The following is a 17,181-nucleotide window of genomic DNA, read 5'->3' as shown; positions in this document are numbered from 1 at the left end:
TTCCTGCAGGCTGGTTTTGAACTGTGATCCTCTAATCTCAGCCTCCTGTGTAGCTATGATTACAGTCATAAACCACTGGTGCCTGGCCAAGCACATTATTTTTAAGAAAAATAAATATCAGGCTACTTAAAGTTATCAAAAAGAGGTAAAGGTATTTATCCTCTGGAAAAGAGAAAAAGTGAAGAGTAATGTGCAGAAGACCATTTATTAGTAAATAAATGTTATGTGATAAACTCTCCATGTGTGCATGGATAGTTTGATAAAAATGAAAATTAAGGGGTAGATGCAGGTGGCTCATTCTTGTGATTGTAGCTACCTGAGAGACAAAGATCAGTGGGATCTCAGTTCCAGGCCAGCCAGAATAAAAACTTGATGAGACTCACCCTTTCAACTAATAGCTGGGTGGGGTGGTGCATACTTGTTATCCCAGATACTGAGGAGGCTGAGTTCAATAGGATCAGGTTCCAAGCTAACCTGGTCTAGTTTCTATCTCAACAGAAAGAGCTGGATATGGTGACACACCCTTTTCATCCCAATTATGGCAAGAAGTATAAATGTAGAGATGCAGTCCAAGCTGGTGCAGGTAAAAAGCAAGATTCTAAGGGGATGTGGACAGAAGGGAACCTTACTGCATTGTTGGTGGGAGTGTAAACTTGTTCAACAACTTTGGAAAGTAGTATGGAGGTTCCTCAATAGACTCCACATAGAGCTCCCCTATGACCCAGCAATCCCACTTTTGGGCATTTACCCAAATGATCACAAACAAGACCATACTAAAGTTACCAGCACAACTATGTTTATTGCAGCATTATTTACCATAGCTAAGATATGGAACCAACCCAGATGCCCCTCAGTAGATGAATGGATCAAGAAAATGTGGCATATATACACAATGGAATTCTATGCCTGCATCAGAAAGAATGACATTGCCCCATTTGTTAGGAAATGGAAAGACTTGGAAAAAATTATATTAAGTGAAGTAAACCAGGCCCAAAGAAACCTAGGTCCCATGGTTTCCCTTATTTGTAATAACTAGTATATGTCTGAGTCAAGCAGAAAAGATCAGATAAGTTGATATGAGGGGAATGAACCCCAAGATAAGTATTCAAATGTTTTTTGTTTTTCCTTTCATACAATTGTTTCTAACATATTTATAAGATGATTTCTATGTTGCTTTGTATGTCCCTCCCCCACGGTATAACCCATGCTTTCACTGTATTTGATGTTGGTGTAATTTGTGGAGAGGAAGGGAAAAAACAAATCATTTAACTAGGGATACAGGTGGACCCACTGCAACAATGAGATGTACAAGTCATTATGTCGAAAAATGAACTTTACAACTTTGGTGGGAAGGGAGAAGGTGGGGGGAGGGGGGGAGGATGGGAACGGGAAACAAAGAGGAGGCAACAATGCTTGATAAGAAATGTACTCATTATCTTGCCCGTGTAATTGTAACTCCTCTGTACGGCATTCTCACTATATAAAAAAAAAAATGACAGCCAGGTGCTGGTGGCTCACACCTGTAATCCTAGCTACTCAGGGGGCTGAGATCTGAGGATTGTGGTTCAAAGCCAGCCTGGGCAGGAAAAGTCTGTGAGATTCTTATCTCCAAAAAACCACTCAGAAAACCCGAAGTGGCGCTGTGGCTCAAGTCGTAGAGTGCTAGCCTTGAGCTGAAGAGCTGAGTGTCCAGGCCCAGAGTTCAAGCCCTGCCACTGACAAAATAAGAGCTGCAGGCATGTTTTAAGTGGTAGAGTGGGGCTGAAGGTGGCTCAGTGGTAGAGCGCTTGCCTTGCATGCATGAGGCCCTGGATTTGATTCCTCAGCACCACATAAGAAAAAAGAAAAAAGTCGTAAGTGGTGCTGTGGCTCAAGTGGTAGAGTGCTAGCCTTGAGCTGAAGAGCTGAGGGACAGCGCCCAGGCCCAGAGTTCAGGCCCCATGACCGGACCCAAAAAAAAAAAAAAGTGGTAGAGTGCATGTCTATCGAGTGTGAAGCCCTTAGTTCATACCCCAGTGCCACCAAAAAAAAAAAAATAAGTTAAGAAAGAAATATGCCAGTACTTAGACCAAAATCTATGAAAGCAGTTGGTTGTGTTAACCTTCTTCCGGAGAAAAGGATTTGTTTTAGGAAAGGGGGAGTGAATGACATAACACAAAGGACTTTATGTTTCTTAAACATATCTCAAACATTCTCTTCATGATGTAGTACCTTAATGTTGTAGATTGATATATTTATCTCTGTCCTTGGTGATATTTTAAAAAAAAAATTAGACTCAGAGAGGCTGTGATTTGTTCAAGGCCACAAAGTAAGTGATCAAATGTCTGACCCTTCAGGCCCCATGCCAAGTGTCCTCTACCCTCCCAGGAATCAGCCCAGCCTCAGCACTGCTAGGAGGCACTTTTGGTCAGTCTCTGTGATGTCCTAGAGGCAAATCTGCCCTCCTCCCACACAACATATCACTCATGTGTTTTGACTCGTAGAAAGATACCTGGCTGGTACCAAGCTTGGGTCTGGTAGATGTTATATAGCACCCAGGCTCCTGGCCACATGGGAGGGAAACTCTGGATTCTGGCCTCATGTTGGCCATAGACATTGTGACCTTGTGCTCTCTTTGTGGGCAGCCAGATCTGGCTCAGAAAAATCCTTGCAGGTGTCTTCTCCCTTTATCACCAACAGGCAGCAATGATCATCTGAGATGTAGGACTGAGGCTTGTGGTTGGACGGTCCTGCCTAGGGTCTGCCTGAAGCTTTGCTTTCTTTTACACACTTACATGATGTTGCTCCAATAGATGATACACAACTAGGGCACTTCAGAAGAATGAGAACAAAGGAAGACCATTCATCTTGCCTCAAGACTGTTGATGGAATGAGTAGGTGCTTTGCTTTGGACCCAGAAAAGAAGGAGCCTCAGAGACACATCAGAATCAGCATGTGGCTTCCAGGCTCATCCATGTTTCCCCCCGCCCTCAAATATTTAAAGGGCAATGAAATACTCCTTAGGTATCACAAAATTGTTAGGAAATATCCTTCCTTCTTCCCAGATAACAGTGGCCCTACTTAGTCCCCTAGCCTATCTGCAGTCTGTCCTGCTACTTGGCCCTTGGAGTTCACTGCTGTTAGAAATTCTAGTTAGGTCTTTGCATGGAAAGATCTCATCTCCTCAAGGAACACAGCTTCTTACACAATGTTAGACATAAAAGTAAAGCCAGGCGGGCTGATCCTTTCACTCTTTTTCTGTCCTCTCTCTAGGTGAATTACCAAGAAGCCTCAGGCCTCCTGTTTTCAATGTCTCAGAAAGTCCTTGGGGAAGGCTGACCAATAAAGTACAAAATACTGGCGAATCAGCCAAGCAAAAGACAAGGATGAAAAATTCCTTGTGTTACTCTTCCAGCCCAAATTCCCAAGTATTGGTTTAAAAACATCATAATTCAGTGCACAGATCACAATAATGGCTTGTGCAAGGACTAGAAAGGAGCACTATGCTAGGAATTAGCCGTCATCGTAATTGTTAACAGCTCACTTTCTTGGAACATCTTTGCTTCCAGCTCTTAAGTAAAGGACTTGGCACAACTTGTAGAAGAGGCCCTGCCTCTGCTTCTGGCCCTAGGGAAGTCAGAGCAAATCACACCCCAAGCTGAAAGGAGCAGCTTTAATTCACATGGCCACAAGAACCTTCATACAAACTTTCAATCTGGTCAGGGTTGAGTTTCTTTTTCCCCCTCACCCAAGTCCTAAAAAATGCCCATGTCTGGCCAAAGGATCTAAATTGCTGCAATTCAGATGAAACATCAGGTTTACATTTCTCCCAATCTTCTCATTCCTCCCAAATCTCCAGGTGATGTGTGAGACACCCAGGGCCTGATGTGTGAGGTGCAGTTTGAATTTGTATGCACAGTGTAATCTGCTGGCGATCTTCCCAACAGCCCGGGGTCTTTGAAACTCCCCTTTGCTCTACCTTATTGGGCCATAGAGTTTATTTCATCATCATCTTGGTTTTTAAACCCATTTTTGCTAGAGGCTAGGTAGCACATCTTTGGCTTATGGATAATGGACCCTGATGTCTCTAAGGCAGGGCTGAGTCATCTCAGTAGGCTTTGCTTTGGTGATGCCTACATCTTCTTATTGAACTGTGTGGTGAGTTATGCCCTTCCTGACAGCACAGGTGAACCAAGAAAAATACATTTCCTGCCTATTTACTTGTCTTTCTCCAGAAGCCTCCAGACAGCTGTGGAAGTGTTTTCCTGGCCATTGACCGAGTACTGAAGTCTGGCTTTGTCCCTCCTTTCAAGGGGATGAAGGCAGAGATTGCCTCCCACATCTGTTCTCTCCCCCTAGAGTGAGGGAATTTGAGCTTATGAGTGCTTAGAACAAACATGGCATTGTGTGCCCCGTTCACAGGCAAGCGCTGCCTAAAGTGCAAGGATGTGTTTAATGACTGGACTGGACTTGTATAGAGATGGACAGTGTCTTCCCTACGTTCCTGCCTTGCTGGCTGGATCATCTTGGTGGTGGAGTATTGTGGGTCCTACAGCTAAGGGTGGTGGCTAGTGAGTGCAAGAAAGGCCAACACAGAAGAAGCCCGAGACTCTGAAAACACCGTGAAACACAGCCACCATAACAGCCCAGACTTTTCTGAGGAGAAACAAACTTCCATTTCTACATGCTGAGTACTTTACTAGTGTTGTTTTTGGCTTCTGTCATAGTTTCCTAATTAATGAAAAGACTCCTATAATTATCAATAGCAATGCAGTCAGCGCCATAGGGAATTAATTAATCAGATTCCCTTGACTCCAACATCATCACCACTGACCCCCACAGCCCCCTCGCCCCCTCCCACTTCACCCAGCCGAAAGAGTGGTATCTGGGTAGTAGCCAGGTCCCATTCTTGGTCATTGGTGCTCACAGGGACATAAAAGGGGCTGGCATGTTTACAGTAAAGAACCCATCCCCTCTAATACTAGGTGACAAATGAGCATTTTTTAAAAAAGATTGAAGTGGCAGTGTTTTAAATAAAATCCCCAAGACATGGGAACAGACTGTTTGCAGTATAGCCATGGCGGCACTGCAGCCAAATAGAAACAGTACCTGCTTGCCTGCTGGAGAAGGCAAAGACGATGATGTCATCAAAGGTCCAGGTGTAGTCCTGGTGCGGGGGGTAGAAGGCCAGCTTGTCAGAGGCCTCCTTCCTGAGGTCAATCAGGAAGGTGGAGTGCACCATGGGGACAGGAAAGCAGCCCGTCCTCTTCCATTCTCGAATCTGAAGGTAGTCTGGAGTCCGTTTGTAGAAGCCCTGGAAAAGAGCAAATAGGTGGGTGGTCTTCTCTCCAAAGGCTTCATTTCCCCAGCCATTGTGGGGTTGATTCCTTTCACATCATTGTATGTTATTAGAAGTTTTCAACGTGCCTTCATCCTCTAATTGTGACCCCAGATTTTCCAAATATGCTCAAGGATGACAATCTCCATTTCAAGCAGCACTCAGAGAGTTTTGATATCAGAAACAGCCTTGATTCGATGTAGTTTTGCTTGGATAATTTCATACGAGTACATTATGTGTTGCCTTATGATTGAATATTTAGAATGAATAGTACGAAGGGGGAGGGCAGGGGAGTTGTGAGCACAGGTTCCGGTGTCAGATGCTCGGGGCTCAGACCCCACCTCTTCTCCTCATTGCTTATAGTTGATGTGGTGCTTTCTTTCCTTGTCTCTAACACAGGGATGATGACATCGACCCTACAGTATTTTCCATAAAATTTCATGAGGTAAAGCTATAAAATACTTAGAACAAGGTGTAGCATCAAGAAAGACTCAACAAAGATTGGCTAACATTAAAATGACTACATTAATTAATTATGACATTGCATTACTTAGCTATACAAGTTAAAATCTCCTTTCAATGCAGTTATTATTTGATATTCTATGATATTCATATTTTGTAGGGGATTCACATTTTGAACTTTCTTCTCTGCACAAGTACATAGGCAAACCCATCCTCTTGGTGATTGTAAATATGCTAGCTTTCCACAGTGCCAGAATGATCAATTCTTTTCTCTCTATACTTAATTGTTCATACAACACTGGGTACTTGCTACAACTCAAGTGTGGTAGTAAATGTGGAGACTTAGTAAGATGTCCTAGTCTTAATCCTAGTCTTCTCATGGAATGTAGAATTTAGTTAAGGAGCTTATACTCCAGTGGCACTGAGTAGAACTCGCTATGACCAAAGCACAGATCTAATCTAGAAAAGGCAAAGATATATTTCAGCAAACCATGCCTGAAAGTATGTGGAAGATTTGCAAGGTGTGTTGTAGGCTCGGTGGCACAAATGTGAAGTTTTACGAGCTCAGCAGTAAGGACAAAACTCTTGTTGGAATTGTGAGTCCTTACACATTCTTCAACCACTCACATTTCTTTATAGTGGCATTTCCTGCTGTGAGTCAGCACCACATCCCAGGCACCCTAGACTCTTCTACTTCAGTGTGTAAGAGTGTCTAGTTGGCTAACCCTAACACGGACCATTCCATAAGCTACCACTCAGAGCCTTGGGGTCATCAGAATCATTTTCTAGTCGTTCATTTTTGCCCATGTATAAGCTGAGTTCTCTTAACATTTCAGTGTATGAAAACTGTTTCATGGATAAAGAAGGAAAACACTGATTCTTCAAAGGATTGAAAATTCATGTCAAGTAGAAAGTACTAGATTAGAGCAATATTCTTATAATGAGCAGCGTGGAGGTTTTATGGCAATGATGATTCATTGATTATCCTGGGAGGGAGGATGCTTAGGAGGAAATGAGGGAAAAGAGACTAAAAATACCTCCCAGAGAGAGGCAGAGATATTGGTTGTGTCTAATTTTCCACACAAATTCAATTTTATGGATAGTAATTCCCATTTGCTGGCCAGACAGAACCATGATCATCTGAAAGTTGGGCTGGCCTTAAGCTTATGAAGTCATTGGCCATTTGTGTTCATGCTCTGGAAGAAGCCTAAGTAGAATGGTAGAAAACCAGTAAGACGTGGAGGGAGATTGTAAGATGCTAGAGTGTCACATAAGTGACTTGTTTTGTGCAAAATAAGTGAGCACATTCCTCCTATATGTTTTTAATAATTAAAGTGGAGAACAAAATAGCAGAGACTCAGATCACCTTCCCCCACCCTTGATGCCAGTGGCAAAGTATAGCTCATCAAGAACAATGCTTAAGAGATTGTCCTATGTAATACTTGAAGATTATTAACAGAGTTGACATAAGGTTTTCTACTCAGGAACTGAATGGATTTTATAAATGTAAACATCTCACTATCCCGAGACATATGGGTAAGAAAAATCATTCAAAATCTCTTAGAGCAAGGGAAATCACTTCAACAAAGAAGGAATGCTAGAACTGTGGTTTAGTGGAGGCACTGATCAATTTTAGGAAAATTTGCAATCATTCAACATATCGTAGCTTGAAATATGCAAAATGAAGTGTTAATTCTCATCATTCTAATGATACCCCGGCTTTGCCTTGTTCTTTGTTTGTTTGCTTATTTATTTAGATACGGTCTCACTATGGAGTCGAAGCTAGTTTCAAACTCCAGATCCTTTTGTCTCATCCTCCTAAATTCCTAAATGCTGGGTTACAGGCATGATTACAGATCCTGGCATTAGAGACTACAGGCATTACAGATCCTGCTTGTTTTGCAATTTTAATAACTATATCATCAAATTGCTATGCTGCAATTTAGTTAACCTTTCCTTCATTTAAGTTACATAATGGAAGTACTGACATCATACAAATGGCAAATGCTATCAGTGAAGATCCTTCTCCACAACAGGAAGCCCTCTGGCCATAGAGAATTCATTTTCTCCCTTACTACATCTTTGTATTAGATTAACATTTATTACAGCAATCAGTTTATCTCTCCAATTCATTCAAGAATGAAAAATGAGTCATCAACATTTAAGGTAATAGGCCTCTAGACTTGGGCGATTTTTATCATGGAATATGGAAATGATGGAAATCCAATCTTGCTTTAGAATTTTAATGTGAATTTTGGAAAAACAAGCTACTGTGTCAATTTTAGACATTAGAACACTAAGGAAGTTAACTTGTCAACGATCATCAAAACATTTATACTCTTTGACTCAGTAATTCTACTTCTAAGAAGTTATCCCAGGAAATAATAGCAAATATAGAGGAATATGCATTAGCTGAGATGGCCATTATAATAACTAAAAGTTGCAAGAAAATGTTGAAAGTGAGAGAAAGTGAGCTTCAATGCAGTCACTCGATGGAAATGTAATTGTTTGAAACATACAAGCTTCCAGTTACAGTGATAGGGCAAAGGTTTTTTGTTTGTTTTACATTTTTACACTTCTAAGTTTTTCTACTGGGTTCTTAGGTTAAGCTTGTAATGGTAAAAAAAGAAAAAAGTTTTTTAAGTTCTTGAATTGTGTATGTGTGTGGTGGGGGTGTTGCGGGCAGGAAGTGAAGGAGTGAAACCAGGGAACCCCACAATCTTGCTGTGCACACCATGCAACTTTACTTCGCATTTGAATCTTTCTAGGCTAAGCTCTTTAGAGCATTTTTTTCTGATAATTAATGAACACAGAAGAGCCATGGCTCTGGCAATAGACCTGGATCTACTGCCTTTCCTGAGAATGCTTGCTCTAGTAACCCCCTAGCTTGTATGATTCAAGGGGCAAGCAAGAAAAATGTGAAGTTCTGGTGCTGTTCACTAGATGCTGCCTTGTGAAATCGCTGCGCCATCATTCATGAACAGAAGACTTACCTGGGGTGTGATTCCGCACCAGAAGTTAGAGTATAGGCCCCGGGACTCCAGCATGGGGGCCACGATGGTTTTGTTTTCTGCAATCATTAGATTGAGGGTCTGTGGGTTAGTCAGGAAATTGTCCACATCTATGAACTAGGGAAAGAAAAGGGTAACAACATGAGCTGGAAAGGCACTTGGTAGTAGTTAAGGAATAACTCAAGCACGTCTAATGGCGCATCACATAAGGAACCATACTTCTCTGTATGCTTCTTAACTCATTACAGCTGGGTGGGTTCCATTCAATAAAGCATCCTAAGCCCTTAAGATATGTTTTTTTTTAAACTGCTCAGTAAATGTCCTCTCTTGTAACAATGGGCCAGGCTCTTTAGATTTTCTATAGTATTTCCTGAATGGACTAGAAAAGACCATTCCATGCTATCTTACTGTTATCAGTAGAATTTTTGCTTAAAGTATATTAACCCTTGTTAACCAAGTAGCATGAGTTTCCTAGAAGCCTGTGGTAACACTAACAGACACAGTGTAATATGAGCATTTTACACATAAAAAAGAAAAGCATACACTGAGGTGTACAACAATGCTGGATAAGAAATGTACTCATCACCTTGCTCATGTAACTGTAACCCCTCTGTACAGTATTGTCACAATAAAAACTTAATTTAAAAAAAACAAAAAATGACTAAAATGGTAGATTTTATGTCATATATTTTAATTTTGACCACAATTTAAAAAATTTGAAAGCATTCATTTTTATGAGTCAATTTATGAAAAATCTTGTAGTTTGGCATTTGTGTATTTCAATGGCAAATAGTCACAGTTGTGTATTATCAGCAAATTCCTATGAAATAATTTGTGTTGAAGGTGTATGTAATGTATTATTAGACTGCTTTTTGGAGTGGCTGAGTGGCTAGGGAGGGAAATAGATCAAAAGTATTTTTTCTGTTTAGGAATTTAGTGAAGCAGATGTTTATAAATGTGGTCTCATTTCTAGGGTTCTACTAGAAAAGTTTTCCCAAAGAACTTGCTGGGGGAAAGGCTGTGTCCAGGAAAGGGGAGTGGAGCTCCTTAGGTTTCCTTAGGAAGCTGCCATCCTTTCCAGTTAAGACAATTCCCTGGGATCAATGGATTCCCAATCATCAATGCAACAGGTTTTTGTGGATCCTGCTCTAATCTCTTGGGAAAAGCAATGGGACCTCTTCGTGGAGAGAAGATCCCCCTGGTTCATTGTTTCTTATTGTTGTTACGTGAAAGAGACCAAAGAGTTCAGGAACCTCTTTGCTCACTCATGGACAGGAAGAGCATCGGGAGAGGGTCTGAGCATTGCAACCTGGAGTGAACAAGATTTTCCCTTTTGCCCTTCATGGAAGAGGTAAGGCCTAAGCTGCGTTGATGGTTCCCAGGATCCTAGTTCTTGGATAACTGATCTGGACACATTCTAGGTAAGAGTTGGTAAGAAATCACACATCTGTTTTTTACCAGAATGTAGTCTGACCATTTTTCCCTCGCAGTTCTTAGGGCTGCCTGTCGTAGTTTCATGACATGGGCAAATCGAGAGCTTGGCCAGTGCTTTGGTCCAATTTCCTCAGGATAAGACCTAAAAGAAAAGTAATAGCTTATAATTATTGAGTGATTACATGTACCAGTTAGTTCATATAAATGTTTATATGTGCTAACTCACTCCTCCAGCATCATCTCTATATGATAGAATGGAAACTCAAACAGTGAGAGATTAAGAAACTTACTGCTTACTGAGAAGCGTCTTCATATGAAATATCTCAGTGGATTCTTCTATTTATTTTATTTTTCAGATTCCCCAGGCTGACCTCAAGCTCCTAGGGCCAAGCAATTTTTCTGCCTCAATCTCCTTAGCAGCTGGGAAGATTAGCAAGAGCCACCATTGCTAACTTTTCTTCAGTGGGTTCTAACAAGAGCCTTATGAGGTCAATCTACTATTCTTTCCATTTCACAGATGAAAATATCAGTGTAGAGGAGTAATGTCTCTTGCCCAATGCTACAGTTAATAAGAAGCACAATCATAATTCAAAACCAGGCAGATTGGCCCCCAAACTTATTTTATTTGATACGTTCAAGTATATTCTGTCATCAAATAAACATGGCAGTGTAAAAATAAGTTCCTCAAGGAAGTCAAAGCTTTAGTTTATGTGGTAGAATCTCATCAAATGAATGCACAAAGCCTACCTTACTGATGTGTCCCAGGTAAAGTGAAATTATGGAGCAGACATAAAGTATTCTTGGGATGTCTAATAACATCCGTGAAGCACAAGGCAAGCAGCTCATTGCACCCTCCAGGATCTTTCTGAAAGCTCTCAACTGCTAAGAACATCAATGCTGTCACTGCCACCCAAACTAGACACCACCTGCGAGTTCCCACAGCTGTGCTGGCAGTAAATGACTTCAGTGATTTTTTTTCTCTCAAAAGCCACAAGATCGTAACTATACAAAAGAAAAGGTCAGTGAAACTATGTACAACACAAGAATTCTCTGGCATGTCTTCCCCAATTTGTATTTCAATAGAAACCACTGCAACTCTCATTTTTCTGAATATACTGCCCAAAATACTGCCTTTCATAATACTTTTCACTCTGATGGCATGTCATACCTGCAGTTAAAAAAAAAAAATCTGGCTACAGAAAACAGCACCGTGGTAGGTACGCAAATTCTTCCTGTGCAATTAAAAAAAAACAGTCCAAATTCCATTATAAAAAAGACTCTAGAAGACTATTTAAAATCATTTGTAGTGTTTACACTTCATTGTTAGATTTTGTAAGATACAGACCATCTGCTTTGAATATATGTAAATAGAACAAGGAAGGAATAAAGAGAAGAAAGAGGGAGGGAGGAAGAGTAGAAGAACAATAGAATGGCATTTGTTATTATTATTACAAACAAATTCAGCTTCCAATAAATAATTTGTCCTGGGATGAAAATCAGGTTAGTTTTTTTTCAGTCTACTGAAATTCCTTAAGACAGAAGCTTTGGGACTACTACGGCAATTCGTAACAGTATCCTTGGGACTTACTAATAAATGTATTTAAAACTTACTATTTATTTATTCTTGATATTACTCACTCTTTTTTATCCAACAAATATTACTTTGGTGCCTTCCATGAACATATCATTGAAGATGGGGATATAACGTGCTTGTCTGCTCTAGTGCCTAACACCTTACAATTTATTTAGAAAAACTGCAGTTAATTAATAAGTGTATTGTGTAAAAAAAGATGATATAGAAAATAATAAGCAATAATAAGCATTGCAACTGTTGAAAGCCAGGTATATTTCTATTAGTGGAATGGTGGCAGTTAGCTTTCTGTAGCATATGTAGTTTAGGGTAGGATTTGATTACACAAAAGGAGAGGTACTACCAAGACTTGTATGAGCTAAATTTGACAGTTGAAAATAAAAGAAATGGTCTGAGGAGAGCAGATTTTCTTTGGGGAAGGTCAGGAAATTTGGGAGACTTTTAAATATGGAGTCCTTAAAATATAAATCTCAGGTATGTTAATTTTGTTCTGTAGGTACTCTAGATCCATTGAAATCTTTGTAATAAAAAAATAAAACCACTTCATTTGTATTTTAGGAAGATTGGTTTGACAGTGTGGTTTTGTGATGGCTAATTGTGATTGTGAATTTGACTGGGTTGAGTGCTGCCTAGGAGATTAGTATAGCACTCTTCCGGGTGTTTCCATGAGGGCATTCCTGGACATGATGAAGATGTAGAGCAACAACTGAGGGGGAAAGACTTGTCCCAAAGGTGGGCAGTCCCATGCAGCAGATTGAGGATCCAGATGGAACAAACATGAAAGAAGAAAGCCAGCCAGTGAATATAAGCTCCAGTCTTCCAGACAGAGCCCATCCATTGTTGCTGCCAACAGTGAAAATCAGACTCCAGGCTCCATCAGCCTTTCAATAGGAACTCACCTGAGTGACTCTCTGAGGAGCCCCCAGGCTTTCAGCCTCACCTTGGGGCCAGGGTTACATCCATGGTCCTCCAGGGACCATGCTTCCAGGTTCTTGAGCTTAGTGCTTCCTGGATTCAATGGCTTTGCAATAATAATGGCTGTCTAGCCATTGCTAGATTATCCAACCTCCAAATATATAGGCCAATCTAGCAAATCACTACATTTTTTATCTATCTATCTATCTATATCTATCTATTTATCTCTATCATCTATTTATCTCTTACCATATCATATTATGTTATGCATATTATATTATCATCTCATATCATTTCTATTATATGTAAATACATGAAATATTACATAATACATATTACATATTATAATGTACTTATAAATAAATGGCAGTGAAGGGAGTCAAATAGTGTAAATAAATTGCAGTGAAGGGAGTCAAATAGAAAGACAAAGTTAAAAAAATCCTTAGAAAGACAAAGTTAAAGCCCAACAAAATAAGCACTAAGAAGTACTTGCGGGGGGTAGGGGCAAGAGGAAGAGAGGTAGATGAATAAAAGAGAGAATGTAGGGAGAATGCAGTCAAGAATTCATTGCATATACTACAAAAGTAAGGTTAGGGGTAGGACAGAGATGCGTGAGAATGTTGAAAGGGGTGACATTGATCAAGGTGCATTATAGTAATAAACTTCTTTGTTAAATGGCAACTCTTTTGTACAACTATTTAAAGACAATAAAAAATAGTAACTAATAATACTCTGTGTGTGTGTGTGTGTGTGTGTGTGTGTGTGTGTGTGTGTGTTTTATTGGTTCTGTTCCTTTACAGAAAACCTTGACTATGTTTAATCTTTTTTTTTTTTTTTTTGTCGGTCATGGGGCCTGAACTCTGGGCCTGGGTACTGTCCCTCAGCTTTCAGCTCAAGGCTAATGCTCTACCACTTGAGCTACAGCGCCACTTCCTTGACTATATTTAAGATTGGAAATAACTAGCTGGGCACCAGTGGCTTGCACCTGTAATCCTAGCTGCTTAGGAGGTTGAGATCTGAGGAATGTGGTTCATAGCCAGCACAAGCAAGAAAGTCTATTAGACTCTTATCTCCAATTAACCATAAAAAAGCTGGAAATGGAGCTGTGGCTCAAAGTCATAGAGAACTAGCCTTAAGCATGAAAGCTCAAGGATAGCACTCAGGCTCTGAATTCAAGCCCTGGGACTGGTACATGCACACACACACACACACACACACACACACACACACACACACACACACACACACAGAGTGGGGGAAACATTGGAAATAATCTAAATGTTCATCAATAGAATTGAATTAATAATCTGGCATATCCCTATATCAGATACTAGATACTATGCAGTTTCAAAAATGAAGAAGCTTATGAATGAATAAAAGCCTGAACTTGGTTGGTTGCTACAGGAGTTTAAGGGGAAGGGGGAACAGTAAAGATCTCTGGCAAGCAGAAATATCAGGTGTCTGTGGAGCCCTTGACAGTGGAGCTGGGCTGAGTGGAGACCTGGTGCAGGAGGAAAGGTAAATGGTGACTTCACAAAACTTGCTGTTGTTACTCACTCCGGCTCGTCCATCGGCCTCCACTCCACATAATGATAAAGTTTCTGCACATTTTTCAGCCACTCCCTGAGTATTTCGGTGGTGTTATCCACATTGTGATCAGTGGCTGCCCTGCATTAGAAAAAGCACAGTATGGGTTCATTATGTCATCCAAAGGAAAGGTAGAAGTCCAAACAACTCCAGAGTAAATACAGGAGAAGGGTCAGTTCTGGGGCGGGGCGGTGGGGGATGGTACATGTGAAAAGAATTCCCTGGTGGTCCAGAGCAGACAATGAATTTTGAAGTGAGAGATAGTACTTCTAATCACATTTATATTAGGAGAGACGTAAGCAGGGCTCAGTCTATTATGGAATCCATAAAGGGTTTCTTAATCTAGAAACACGTGAAACAACTTAAATATAAAGTGAATCAACCTAGAGCCAGGAACCAGTTAATGAATCTTCTTGGAAATCAGGCTGCTTGCTTTACCTTCTTCTTATCTAAGATATAAATGTTACCTTGAATGTCAGTAACAATTACTCTCAATTTAAGCAAAAATTCAATTTTATTTTCATTTTACATCAATGTTCAGGGCACATTGACATACCTATTCAACACCATTTTAATCATGAATATAAAAAGAGACACCACAATACTAGTTCCAGTATAAAACTGGAAAGGTAAAATACCTTTACCTGTCTACTTTGAATTAACCTTCCCATCACTTGGGCAAAATAGAGTAGCTTCAAAAGTCTTCAAATGAGGCACACAACACTTGTCAGTGCTGTCTTGAAAGTGTAACGAACAGATCCACAATAAAGTAGCTTAGCTCACAAAAGTATTTTCAAATGATGCCACAGACTAAAACCCAACCCAATACCCCATATGAGACTTGCAACTGACCTGCACACATTCAACATTAAATAACACTGAAAAAGAAAAGAATGGAAGGGAAGGGTGGGAAGGGTAGGAAGGGTAGGAAGGTAGGATACAGAATAGAGTCATAGGAAGATAAAGGGTCCTGACACTCCTAAGAAAAGGAGTGAAAAGTTCCGATTATATGTCAATTCAGCTGTTCCTTTGGGGAGGGAAAAGCACTGGGATTATCCTCAGGAGGTCCCCTAAGAAGAGGGCCTTGTTATGACCAAAAACTGGGGAGACTTCCTCCTTACATGGCAATGTTAACAAAAAAGATGTTGTTAAACCTAATCCACAATGACCTTTTTGTCCTTCACACTTGAGCTTTTGCTCAAGTAATGAAAAGCTTTCAGAGAGAATCTTCAGGAATGTTCAAGAGCGAACTTTGTAAAGCATAGTGGACCTTTATTTTAGGTAGGGAATACGTTTCTGTAAAACATCAAGCAACTTGAAACTATGTGACTGAAGTCATAAGGGATGGAAAATGGGGGACAGAGGTGTATGTCTAATAACAGAAAGACTTATTCTGTAAACTTGAAATAAAGCCAATCTTATTAAAAACTTTATTCAAAAACTTCCAGGCCGACATTGATCTACTTTTGAGTCTCTTCTTAAAGTTGGATTCGAACCAGCTCTTCTCTTCACATGATCTAGAAGGGAGGAGCACCACAGGCCCCTACTTTCCACTACCTGGACAGTGCAAGAGGTGGATGCTAATGCTATTCTGGGATCCAGGAGTTTCCTTAGGATAAAGACAGAGTTGTAGGGAATATGAGCAACTTGGGAAGGCAGGAAAGGGTCTGGAAAGCAATGTAGAAGAACTTGAGGTTGGGCCCCAAATTAAAATGTATCAGTGAGCATCATATCAACTGCGTCGCACAGATGTAAGTGCATTATATTAATGTATGTATGCCCACATTCGTTATTATGCATACGTGTGACTGTGGACATTAAGATAAAGCTACTAATAGCCAGAATAATAAATAGTCACAAAGAGTACCAGAGCATCAAACCTCTGGTCTTATAAAGGAAGAATGTATAGAGCAGTTCCTAAAGCAGTTAGCTTGAATGCATGTTATTCTTCACTCAAAATATCATGAATAAGAGTAAACTTAAACAAAGCAAAATCTTGACTGTAATGATATTCAAAGTTTATTAGATTTCTAGATGATTTCTAAGTTAGTTATGAGTGGAATTTATTAAATTTCTTTGGTTGTTTCTTCATTATTCAGGCTTGAAACTCTCTTTGTCCTCCCTCACACATTGATGCATTTCCAAACTGATTCATTTTCCTTTTGAGAGAAGGAGTCTTGTATATGAACTGTATTTTCCTAGTGTACAAATGAAACATCTTCAAAGCCTGTCTCAACGACCCTCATTGACAAACATCCTTAGAAACAGTAAGCGAGAAAATTTCCTATATATATTCTTCTCGGTATTAAGATTTTCTTTGTTCTCAGACTTCCCTGGAAATGAACAAACCCTCCAGCTGCTGCTGGAGAAGATGCTTCCCAACTGGTCTCTGATATGGAGCCAAGATCTGCAAAGCTTGGTCCCAGAGGAAGCAGAGGTGTGCTGGACCATTTCTGTCCCCAAGGAAGCCATGAATCTCCCACTTAGAACCCCTCCACGCCCCCAGCCATAAGGTAAACATGCAGAAATCCCAGCACACACTTACAAATGCTGCAGTTTAATCCCTTTGGTTAAAAAAAAAAGTGTTTCCATTTGAGTACATAATAATGAAAGCTTGCAGACCCTGGGAGGATCTGAGGGCTGGAAGGAGAGAGGCTGCAGTCCTGGTTGGAGGCTCCCTGGAGGAAACAGGAGGCTACATTGACAGCTGTTCTGTTTTCAGAATGCTGCACAATAGGGCAGCAGTGAGGTGATTGCTTGCCACAAGACACCACAGCAACTGGACACAAAAACCTCGTGAGTTAGTGGATTTTTTTTTCTATTGAGCTGGATAGAAACGAAGCTCCCCTAACGTGTGAACCCTC

The 17,181-nt window shown here is 40.4% G+C and overlaps 1 protein-coding gene across 1 annotated transcript in view; it reads right to left on the bottom strand.

The window, feature by feature from the left end:
• The window catches only part of Colgalt2 (collagen beta(1-O)galactosyltransferase 2), a 103,035-nt gene that overhangs the window by 30,175 nt on the left and 55,679 nt on the right, over window positions 1–17,181 (bottom strand). The window contains exons 2-5 of the mRNA XM_042674435.1: window positions 14,288–14,398; window positions 10,249–10,366; window positions 8,773–8,907; window positions 5,089–5,293 (exon numbers count right to left, since the gene is read on the bottom strand). Coding sequence (XP_042530369.1) covers window positions 5,089–5,293; window positions 8,773–8,907; window positions 10,249–10,366; window positions 14,288–14,398 — 569 coding nt within the window. The remainder of the gene's footprint in view (window positions 1–5,088; window positions 5,294–8,772; window positions 8,908–10,248; window positions 10,367–14,287; window positions 14,399–17,181) is intronic.

This window comes from Dipodomys spectabilis, unplaced genomic scaffold (genome assembly GCF_019054845.1).
Source record: "Dipodomys spectabilis isolate Male_0828 unplaced genomic scaffold, ASM1905484v1 ptg000019l, whole genome shotgun sequence".
Taxonomy (NCBI): domain Eukaryota; kingdom Metazoa; phylum Chordata; class Mammalia; order Rodentia; family Heteromyidae; genus Dipodomys; species Dipodomys spectabilis.
Note: the sequence above shows the minus strand (reverse complement) of the source record. Positions and strands in the feature narration are given on the sequence as shown.